Here is an 11,938-nt window from a genome sequence, read left to right as displayed (position 1 = left end):
TATATATATATATATATATATATATATATATATATAGCCGCAATTGGAGAGTTTGCTATGTTTATGTTCAAGTTCATGTTTTCAAGTCAGTCAAGTCAGTTTTATTCAAGTCTTTGTTTTGTATTGGATTCACGTTTTTGTTTAATAAACCTTAACTTGGGTTCACTCCATCTTGCTATCAGTGGACATTCATTACAGTGTATTATTGTGAACAAATCATTTTCACATTATTTTTATATATCAGGGATGGGCAACTGGCAGCCCGCAGTGTCTTTTAGTACAGTGCGCTGGATCATATTAGACTCAGATGATCAATTTTAAAACTTATGAAAAGTTGCTTTCAGTTTATGATGTTAATACTAACTCCAACCAGTCGCTATAGTTTCCAGCCACTCCCTGTATTAATTAGGGTTTCCGCGGGTCCTTAAAAAGTCTTCAATTTAATTGTATCACATTTAAGGCCACAAAACTCTTAAATGGTACAAGTTTTAATCATGATTTTGAGAGGTCTTAAATTTGGGGATGGAAAGACAAGAACTGCGATGTGATGGTTAAACTTCAAAAGGCTATGATTTTATTGAATAACTGCAGCGCTGCTTTGTGTACTGCTGTTACCAGGGAAACCGCTTTATTTCTGCTGTTCCGAAAGCGCCTCCTGCTGTCAGAGAATGAATTTGTATTTTCAATCAGCCCGTCTGCTGTTTTTGTTCAGACCAATGTGAAAATCAACCCATGTTTTTAAGTGTGAACCGGTGGATCGACAAGAAGCTAATGCATTATAAAAATCTAAACAATTAAGACGCTAAGATATATTTATATGTTATTTAATTCATAAAATAATTGATTGATAATAGTTGTTTAAATTAATAAAATAATTGATAATTAGACTTTCTTAAAACATGTTTAAAGGCTGAAATGTGAAGTGCAGGTCTTAAAAAGGTCTTTAAAAGTCTTACATTTGATTTAAAAAATCCTGCAGAGACCATTATATTATGGTGCCATTTGAAATAACTATTTTCTGAATAAGCTATTTTTAAACTGTCCTCTTAGGTTGTGTTGAGAATGTTCTGTAGACTACTAATCAAAAATAGTACCTCTGTACATTTGTTTGTTGCAAATTTACAGACAATGCAATAGAGATGTTTACATTGACTTGTTGGGGTAATATTGCTTGTCAACTGACAACAAAATTTCCAATTTTAATTAGCATAACTGCACAAGTTTTATAGTTAATAAAATCTTCTAAAACAATTAATTATAGTTTGATTTCCTTCAATAAAAAGGAAATTGTGTAAGACGTGATGTGGATTAGTGATCTGGCCCCTTGGTATAAAGGAGAAAAAGTGCTGGCCTTCTATCTCTCTCTCTCTCTATATATATGTAAATTTGTTAAAACAATTAAATAATTTAAATTAACATTTTTAATAATTTACAATATATTTATCTATCTATCTACCTATCAGTCTACCTATGGGCCAGAGGCAAAAGGGGGTTTTCAAGCATCAAAACAATAAAAGTTTAATACAGTTTAAATTTATTTATTTATTCTCTGTATACTAGATAGTCGTATTAAACTCAAATTTTGTTCACAATTTATTTTTTCTGAGCAAAAAAATTACAACTATTATACATTTTACCATGATTTACAGAAGACACCCACTAAAATATAATTTAGTGTAACAATAGTTAATATACCAAAAAATCTTGTCAAGCATATTTAGAAAAAAAAAGGATCACAGTTCAGCCCCCAAATACTAATTAATTGTAATTTTAAACCAACTTTACCAATCTTTGCCAGTATCCTTCAAACCACTAGATTTTACCCATTTGTCAGCAAGAAGTGTTTAATTATTTAAAATATAATAAAATTTAGTATGATCTCTTTCTCTTTTTTATATATTTTAATAAGTACATGTTAGCATAAGTACATTGTTCCATTTTTACATAAATATATCTGTTACACTGAATGGTAATGGACCATTATTTCACGATATGGGTCTCGTGGGACCTGTTTAGTTTCTTCACAATTCTTAGTTATATGCCATAAACAATTGTCTGTAGATTTCCTTCATCCTAGCAAGTCAGTGTTAATGTGATATGCTTGCCAACAATCTTTCCAGTAGTGATGTGTTAGAACTCTCGCCAGCACATGATGTGCATTCTGATATGATGGTCTGTGGCTCATTGTGGTTGTTGTTCCAGAGCAGGCTTCATCCTGTTGTTGAACATTTGTTTAAATGGCACAAAACATGATGAGTAGATGCTCACCCTACGGTGATGTCTGCTAAATGACACCACTGCAATTTAATGCAGGTTAACTGAGGCCAGAGGACCCTGCAAGGCAACTGTTAACCCTGCATCATACTGCATGCCGCAAACTAACCATTGCCTCTGTTGCCATGGCTACCCGCAGCAGGTTGCCAAGCGAGGACGGCTCTGTTTCGAGCAACGAATCTGGGAAGCTGAACACGGGCAGAAGCTCCACAGCTCGGAGATCAACGGCACAGAAAGCACCCAAAGAAGAGCAACACACAAGAAATGGTGAGAAAGACAGAAATGAAAGGAGCAACACAATTCACATTCCTTAGGATCATAACCCATTTATGAAATCCATAATTACAATCAGGAACGCTGGATCTAGTTAATCGATTTTTTTTTTTTTTTTTTTACGTTTTTAATTTCTGAAATAAAGTATTTTTGTCGTTTTCCAGTTAAAAAAAATCTAAATATAATTAAAAATTTACTTTAAAAGTAAAATTGCATAAGATATTATCTTAATTTTTATTTTAAGAAAAATTAAGATTATAAGATTAGTAAAAAATATATCTTATATATTTATAACTTTAGAGAACTTAAATAGTAAACATTTGTAAGTGTTAAAAATGATTATACATTTTTAACACAGATTATTATATTATATTGTATTATATTATTTAATTTTTGTGGAAACTGTGATACATTCTTTGATGAATAGAATATTAAAAAACAGCATTACTTGAGATATAAATATTTGTAAACATTATACATTATTTACTTATTATTTTTGATCAATTTAATGCATCCTTGCTGGATAAATATGTTATTTCTTTTAAAAAATATATATAATTAAATATGTATATAATTTCTTTTATAAAATGTTTGTGCTTTTGCATAGAGATTATATTATATTATATTATATTATATTATATTAATACTAAATTGTGTTAGATTTTTGCTAAAAACAAAAAGTTTTGCCACTGATGTAAGAAAATGTAATTAAAAAATAAATTATTGATATTTATAATAAATATTTTTACTGAACATAAAAAACTTTTGTTTTGTTTTGAAAAAAAAAACTGTTTAAACACTAGAACATAATGTTAAGAAACATCATTTCTGTAACTGGATCTGTAACAAGTTTTTATAAGTATAGTATTTTATAAGTTCTCATAAATGTTTTATGAGGGTATTGAAAATCTTAAAACAACAACACAGTAATATTATTCTCATACAGATTTTTTTATATACAGGAGCTTTGCCATCTAAGATATCTCACACACCATTAAACCCCCAAACCCTATAAATAAGTGATTGCTCAGTATATTGTGGACCAGTGTCTAGTGTCAGACTCTATTTTTGAGTATTTACAGCTTCTCTTTGCTGATCCCCTTTTTACCCTCCTACTGTAATTTTATGACTGCATGAGTCTCCTGTGTCTGTTTGCAGACCATTATGACTCTCTAACTGGCTCTCTACGCCTCATCACCATCAAGCCTATGGCTGCCCCACTCAACTATTCCTATCCTGACTCCTCCAATCACAGCCAAGACTCTGTCATCCTGAACGGAGAGGTGAGCTTGCTGTCATTATGGAGAGGGGCCACCTCATTAGGAGGCTTTTATCATTGATTTATTTTTACCTGTTTTGAGTGCTTGTCAACTTACTGGGCACCACACAGAATCTGTTCCACAAAATTTTCCTCTAGATCAGCAAAAAAGATTCTATTTAGACTCACTTACGGTCAGCCGAGGAGCACTAAATTTGAGTAAATAAATAACATCAGATTTTCACCTGCAGGTCAACATGGGGCTGAAGCAGAAGTCGGACATCGAGCATTACCGGAATAAGCTGAGGTTAAAAGCTAAAAGGAAAGGTTACAGTGACGGGCCGGTCACTAGCAGCAGCGGGAGCGGCAGCGGCAGCGGACACATGTACAGCCATCGAGACCGGCTGAGGTGTGAGAATGCTTCCCTGGACCTGGAAGATCTGAGGGGGCCGAAGGTGGACAGGAAACCCTCCACTTACGTAAAGTACCGCAGGAGGTAGTCGGAGATTAAATCCCTGCTTTTATTAGTCATCCCAAAATATGTTGAGAAAATGAAGCCAATTGCGTTTTCCTAGATACAGAATAAAAAAGGCAAATGAAAGGTGGAATTGATTCAGATGTAGTGTATATGTGCTAAAATCATGGGGCGAATTTACTGAACAGATAAGACACTTTTGCAATAATATAATATAACATAATATTGTTAATAGTGTTGTCTATTTACACACAGTGTTCATTAAAAACATAAGTAAATATAAGCAATTATTTTATAATAATTTCTCAAATAAAATGGCGCTAAATAAATTTAGCATGCTTTGTTTTTTATTTTATGAAAAATTTATACATTCAGATTTATTTTTTGTTTTTGAAGGAAGTTTCTTATGCTTACCAAGGCTGCATTTGTTTGATCAAAAATATAGTAAAAATAGCAATATTGTGAAATGTCAATTAATTTAGAATTTACAGTAACTTTTTTTCTATTTAAATATATTTTAAAATGTCATTTATTCCTGTGATGGAAAAAGCTGAATTTTCAGCATCATTACTCCAGTCTTCAGTGTTACATGATCCTTCAGAAATCATTCTAATATGTTGATTTGCTGCTCAATAAATATTTAATATTACTGTCAATGTTTTTGTGATCATTTTTTTTTCAGGATTGTTTGATCAACAGAAAGTTCAAAAAATCTTTTGTAACATTATAAATGTCTTTACTGTAACTTTTGATCAATTTAATACATAACTGCCGAATAAAAGTATTAATTTCTTTAAAAAAAAATCTTACTGACTCCATATTTTTGAACAATAGTGTATATATAAGTTTTTCTACAATGTTTGTGCCTTTGCATAATTCCTTTTATTAAATTGTGTGCTAAAATAACAGTTCATGCAAATAAACAACACTATTCATTCTTAGTAAACTCACCCTAGGGCATGAATAAAGAGCTCTTTAATGAGCTGAAATGCTCTTCTCCAGTGTTTGGAAATCAATATTTCAGTGTGTATAAGAATAAAAATAAATCACAATGTAAAATTAACCATGACTGCAATAACCAAGTTGGTTCATGAGACAATACTGAACTTTTCAACCATTCTTTCAACAGTGACTCCCACAGGGAACCTGCATATTGGAGCAGGCAGTCTCTGAACACCCCGAGCCCTGTAGAGACGGACATGCTGGTCATGAGGGAGAGATCTGGGAGGGGCATCCGCAACAGCGGCTACGATGTAAGTGCTGCCAGCCTCTTGCATCATGGGATCCCAAATATCCCTGCTATAAAGGCCCTGTCCCAAATGGCACCCTAAACCCTCACGGTCTTCCTCAGAGTCAGCACTTTCGTGACATAATGCCGCTTTGACTGCTGGGTAGAAGTCGGCTGCGTAGCTCGCAGGTTTGCGGGCTCAGCAGAAGTGAGCATCGAGGGCGCATAGGGTGCGCTCGCGAGCACCCTTCTGAACGCTAAAATGACGAATGGGACACCCTACGGTCTCGTGGACTTAACGAACACGCGCACGTAGCGGCCATTGTAAGTCCTCAAGACCGAAAGTGCACATGAAGTGTGCCATTTGGGACAGGGCCAAAGTCTTCTGCTGTAGTCTTTCCACACAGCGCATGTCATTCACAGTTCAGGGAGCCGGCAGAGATTCTTTTCGCTTTAGTAATGACTATCAGCTCAAGTTTGCTTTGAGGCTTAAATGAAGGCGATTACCTTTAGCTCTAACTTTAAGTCCAGTTTATGACGGTAGAGAGCTTGAGATGATGGTAGCTGGTGAGCAAACCCTGAACTTTGCCCACGTCATCATGAAACAGAGCAGAATGTCATTACACATAAATATAATAATGACATTTTAAATCATTTATATTGGAAATTCAATATCAGAATAGCTGTGACTGTGCTGGGCATAAGTACTCCTGTTCTGTAAAAGTACTAATACTCGTATTCAGATCATGCATATATTATATTATATTATATTATATTATATTATATTATATTGATAGTGTTTGTATATATAATATATATAGTGTATATAGATTATGTATCATATCTACACCTAAAAGTTGCATATTATATATATTCTTTTATGGGGGACCAAATGTGACTGTAATTAATCATTAAAAAAAATTATAAATCAATTAAGAAGTCAATAGGTCAACTAAATAATTGATGAATCAATAGAAAACAATTGTAAATCAAGAAGAAGAAAAAAACATTTAGCATGTAGATAAATTAAGAATCTCTTACACTTGTATAAATTAAAAAATCTTATTTATTTAAATATTATTTAAATATTTTCATTGTTATCATTAATAGTTTTAGTTTTATCACTATTATTTCTGTAATCGTAATTGGTAAAATATTTCGTTTTAATTTGCTTATTTATTTACATTTTTATTAATACATTTTTGAATATGTTAACGTTTTTATCAAATAACAAATACTTTATCCACATGTTAATAACATTTATTTATACATTTATATTTTTTTCAATAAATATATTGATTTCTTTCTTTTTTTTCGTAATAGAAATGTCAGTTTTTCAATTGGTTATTGAATGTCACGTTATTGACTCACATTGCCCAAAGGGGTAGGTAAGGTAGAAATGAATTTTTAATTGATGTTTAAGGGTACAGACATTTGAGGGAAACTAAAAGATGTTGAGTATGAGTATTTGCAATGCAGGTGACCCTATGAAAATATCCAAAAGTCTTCTCTAAAAAAAATGTGATTTAAAATCTTAATTAAAACTACAAATGAATAGAAAGATTCAGCACTTTGAAACATTTAAACCTGAAAAAGTTTAACAAAAATTGAGTAAAAATATTTAACTAATCATTTGATGATGACTCATCATTGAACCCACCTCAGGGTGAGCCCGAGCCATTTGAAGAGACGGATGTGGACCATCTTTTGAGTTCCTTGGGTTTCGGCGGTGGTCACCAGGTCAAAGGTCACTCGGACTCGTCCACCTTGAGCTCGCAGCCCTCCATCGATGAAGTGAGGCAGCAGATGCACCTCCTCTTGGACAACGCCTTTGGTTTGGCCTCTGCCGAGCCAAACCCGGGCAACCACCACCACCATCACCACCACCCTCACAGTCCGTACAACCCCAGCCACGGTAGCCCTTACCTGGATGGAGTTACCAGCGCACCTGGGACTATGAACCACCCCAGTGGAGCTCTACAGCGCGGCTCCTCCTTTGGGCCGGATATGCACCAGTGTAGCCTCCCCAAACCAGTGAGTGCCATTCTTCAACACCACTGATGTTTGCAGTTAATTTGATTGTTTATATTGATTTTGGGAAAACAGCTTGAGCATATAGGGTGATATGTTGATATATGTCATCATATTAGTTTTCAGAAAGTTCATTTGGCTTTGCAGGGATTCAGGTTTACCCAGCTGCCTGATATGGGTTTGGGTTCCCCGCCACCCCTCATTCCTCCAAGAGCCCCACCTGGAACTTCACTAAGAGGGTAAGAGAAACCTTAAAGTACACATTCACACTCATATTTGGATCTTGCATTACATTACATTACATTACATAACATTATATTATATTATAGCAATGCATATTACTAATCAAAAATATATATTTACGGTAGGAAATTTACAAAATATCTTCATGGAACATGATCTTTACTTAATAGCCTAATGATTTTTGCCATAAAAGAAAAATCTATAATTTTGACCCATACAATGTATTTTTGGCTATTGCTACAAATATACCCCAGCGACTTAAGACTGCTTCTGTGGTCCAGGGTCACATATATTTATAGCAATGTTTAAATGCATGCTACAAAATCAAGCATAAAATCAATTGAAAATATATAACTAAACTTAAATATATATTATTATATTACCTTATTATAATATATTATATTATAAATTTATAGCATTTGCACACATTGGCGCAAACTATATATATTTATTTTGTATTTTAATTATATAGATTTATCTTTTTATGGAGTATTTTATATTAAATAAATATATACTTCTCTAAAATGGTACTCACATTTGGATCGTCCATTTTATTTTGTTGTGGTTTAGTGTGGTTTTGTATCATATCTTTACCCAAAATATACAAATTATATGTATCCTTTTATGGCAGACCAAATGTGTCAGTGATCATTTGAAAAAAATGATGAATCAAATTTAGAAATTAACGTACCAATCAAGAAATTAACATTTAGCATGTAGATAAATTAAGAATTTACGATCCTAAATTTGAACAACTTAAAAAATGCATCTATTAGTCATTTTGTAATGAGAAATTAACAGAGTTATTTTCATTATTTTCTATTTTTATTCAGCAATATTTCTATATTAGTAATTAGTAAAATATTAAGTTACAGTTTGCTTGTTTATCTGCATTTTTTAATTAATTGCTTTTTAAATATATATAAAAATCAAATAGCAAATACTTTATCCACATGTGAATAATTACGATATATTGATTTATCTTTTTTTAAATTATATCTATTGATTTATCTTTTTTAATTCATTCTTTTTTTCGTAACTGCTTCATCAGTTTTTCTGATGATTGTTGACTGTCACTTTGCCCTTTAGAGGTAGAGATGGTACAAATACATTTCCAATTGATGTTTATGAACATCTGAGGCTACTGTCCCAGCGACAGGGTTTTTTTGAACTTTTTTTCCCCCTGTCATAGCACATCATTACAGCATCACATTGCCAGCATTATTGAGATGAGCCTCATGTATATTTATATAAGCGTTTCTCCTCTGAGATGCTGTGGCTGGCATGCATTAAAGGTGCTTTGCATGGTTGTCAGTGCTGCTGACTGCATTGAGGTGTGTTACGCGGCTCTGAGGCGATGCTGGCCAGCGTTGCCCCCTGGTGGTTTGATCACATTATAACAAGACATCTTTATCTCATATTGTAGCTCCACACCAGACATGAGTCTGAAGCCTCATGTGTCTGAGGCCTCAGAGATGAGTCAGCACAATGGCACCCCCTACCTGCCAATCAACCGAGCTCCTTTCCCTGCTGTTACCGTCGACGAGTCTATGACAAGCTACTCAGGTCAGTGTGTTTGGTAAACAGATCCGTTTTAAAGTAGAACACTAGGTTTAGCTCCTGATCCAGATGTAAGGGAAAATATAATAACAATATTGATTTTTGTACTAATATCACATCACATATACCATGGCAATGCCATAATATTTTTACATGTGCATTGATAATACCAGTTGTTGGCATGTATTATTGTAAAATCAAATGTAGCATGATAAAACCATTGTTTTTGGTAAAGCCTTTTTTACATGTACATGTTTTACAGTGTGAAAAAAACAGTTTTGACGTGTCATGCTAAGACCGTAGAAAACTATACTATGGTATAGTTTTACCATAGTACATGAAAAAACTATAGTATTACCATGATACTAAAAAAAAAAAGGTAAAAAAAAAAAACAGTTTTAGTATGGTACATGTGACAAAATCTAAGATATTAAATTGGTACATTGAAACAAAATATTGTATTACCACATACAATATTATAAAAAAAAACTATGGATTTATCTTGGTATTGTCTCAGTTTTTACAATGTACCATAATAAAACCATAGGTAGTATGGTAATACGATCATTTTTGATGTATACCATGGTAATACCTTACTTTTTTCCATGCACTATGGTACCAAAGTTTTTGACATGTACCATGGTATTACCATAGTTTTTTTTTTTATGTATCAGGAGAAAACTATGTATTTTTGAACATGTACAATGGAAATACTGTGGCTTTTTGGACATGTATTTTAATACCACATTTTGAATCAATTTGGGAGATTTTTGGTTTCCAAACATGTCAAAAAAGATTTTTATCTGCCTTCCATTGTTTGGCAGGAAACCCAATGACAGCAGTATATGCCATATCTGCCAACCGCCCCGGCTACTCGGACTACTTCGTCCTGTCTCCACCGTCCTCCTACCGGAGCCCGTCTTGGATGTCCTACCCTCCAGAGCCAGAGGACCTTCCACGTCAGTGGAATGACACGGTAAAGGCAAGCTCTGTTTCTATTTACAGTTCGGCCAGCTTGACTAACCCTACCTGATGACTCCTAACACATCTGGTATTGTGACCTTATTTCCTTCACATCTTGCTATCCTCAAAGAATCAACAGCCAACCTTATTCATCTGGATTGTCTTTCTTGTGTCATCTTAAATGTAAATGTCATTTTCTGTCTTTTGAAAATTTCTTACAGAACCAGTGTCACCTGGAGACCATCTGCTGAATTGGAGTCCTTTCTGATGCTGAGCAGACACTGAAATTTACCAGGGTACTTTGGAGTTTTAGATTATTAACCATTTATACAGCAACATCAACTGATTATAAATAAAAAATATTTTAAAATTATTAGAAAATTATAAAAAAAAAAAAATAATTGCATACACTAATATTCAAATGTTTGGAATAACTGAAATGTATTTATTTTTATTTTTTCAAAGAAATCTCTTATGCTCATCAAGACAGCATTTATTGAATAAAAAATGAAGTACAAACAGTAATATTAATTGTAATATTATTAGAAGCCATTACTCCAGTCCTCAGTGCCTGGATCCTTCAGAAATCATTCAAATATGCTGATTTGGTGCTCAGTTATTTTCCTTTATTATTGGTGCTCAATTAACAATGGTTCTTATTATTATTATAATTTTTTTTTTCAATCTTACCAGACTTTTAAATGGTAGTGTATCACAGTTTCCACAGATATACTAAGCGGAAAAAAACTGTTTTCAACATTTATAATTATAATAAATGTTTATTGAGCAGCAAATCAGCATATTACAATGATTTCTGAAGGATCATGTGACACTAAAGACTGGAGTAATGATGCTGAAAATTCAGCTTAATTGTTTTTTTTAACTGTTGATTTAATTATTTTTTAATTAAGTAAATAACTAATAAATTCTATTATAATTGTAAAATAATTTCATAATTTAATTAAAATAATAAAATTATTTCTTAATTACAAGAGAAATTATTAAAGATTTTACGTTATAATATATATATTTTTAACTTTTTAATTTTTTTTATATCAAATATTTTTCCATACAAGGCTGTATTCTGTTGTTGTTGTTTTTTCTCACCCTCGTGTTGTTTCAAACCTGTATTTTGGAATAGGTTTGGAATGACACGAGTATGCACTGCTATGTGGTTGTATCTTGTATCTTTCAGGGTTTGAACCACCAAAAAGAATCGTCGTCTACTCTGAAATTTCAGATTCAGCGGCCCCAACTGACCACGACGCTCGGCCGAACGGCCAACCAGACCCACAAGCCACAAACTCACCTGCCAGCCTAAGCGAGATGCAGCACCATTAATCAACGCTATGTGGTTGTATCTTGTATCTTTCAGGGTTTGAACCACCAAAAAGAATCGTCGTCTACTCTGAAATTTCAGATTCAGCGGCCCCAACTGACCACGACGCTCGGCCGAACGGCCAACCAGACCCACAAGCCACAAACTCACCTGCCAGCCTAAGCGAGATGCAGCACCCGTTATTAATCAACATCTGCAGTGAGGGTAAATCACCAAACAACCGCGCTGAACAAACAACAGGTTGCCTCACTGGCCAAAACTGTGTTTTCTTAAAGCTTTTTCAAATTTAGAAGT

General features: G+C 33.4%; 1 protein-coding gene across 4 annotated transcripts in view; it reads left to right on the top strand.

Annotated features, from left to right (window-relative positions):
• Nucleotides 1-11,631, top strand: part of LOC107707489 (UPF0606 protein KIAA1549L-like) — a 55,397-nt gene extending 43,766 nt beyond the window's left edge. For 2 of the 4 annotated variants that reach the window (XM_016511525.1, XM_016511522.1), the window contains 10 exons: nucleotides 2,414-2,541; nucleotides 3,706-3,830; nucleotides 4,057-4,301; nucleotides 5,410-5,533; nucleotides 7,174-7,542; nucleotides 7,687-7,778; nucleotides 9,209-9,348; nucleotides 10,167-10,324; nucleotides 10,527-10,601; nucleotides 11,501-11,631. In XM_016511525.1, coding sequence (XP_016367011.1) covers nucleotides 2,414-2,541; nucleotides 3,706-3,830; nucleotides 4,057-4,301; nucleotides 5,410-5,533; nucleotides 7,174-7,542; nucleotides 7,687-7,778; nucleotides 9,209-9,348; nucleotides 10,167-10,324; nucleotides 10,527-10,556 — 1,411 coding nt within the window. In that variant the 3' untranslated portion in view covers nucleotides 10,557-10,601; nucleotides 11,501-11,631. The remainder of the gene's footprint in view (nucleotides 1-2,413; nucleotides 2,542-3,705; nucleotides 3,831-4,056; nucleotides 4,302-5,409; nucleotides 5,534-7,173; nucleotides 7,543-7,686; nucleotides 7,779-9,208; nucleotides 9,349-10,166; nucleotides 10,325-10,526; nucleotides 10,602-11,500) is intronic. The other 2 variants (XM_016511524.1, XM_016511523.1) reach the window with 2 other exon arrangements.
• Nucleotides 11,632-11,938: the final 307 nt, after the last annotated feature.

Source organism: Sinocyclocheilus rhinocerous, unplaced genomic scaffold, assembly GCF_001515625.1.
Source record: "Sinocyclocheilus rhinocerous isolate Xijiao unplaced genomic scaffold, SAMN03320098_v1.1 scaffold534, whole genome shotgun sequence".
Taxonomy (NCBI): domain Eukaryota; kingdom Metazoa; phylum Chordata; class Actinopteri; order Cypriniformes; family Cyprinidae; genus Sinocyclocheilus; species Sinocyclocheilus rhinocerous.
The sequence above is the reverse complement of the archived record's forward strand: the minus strand, read 5'-3'. Positions and strand labels throughout refer to the sequence as shown.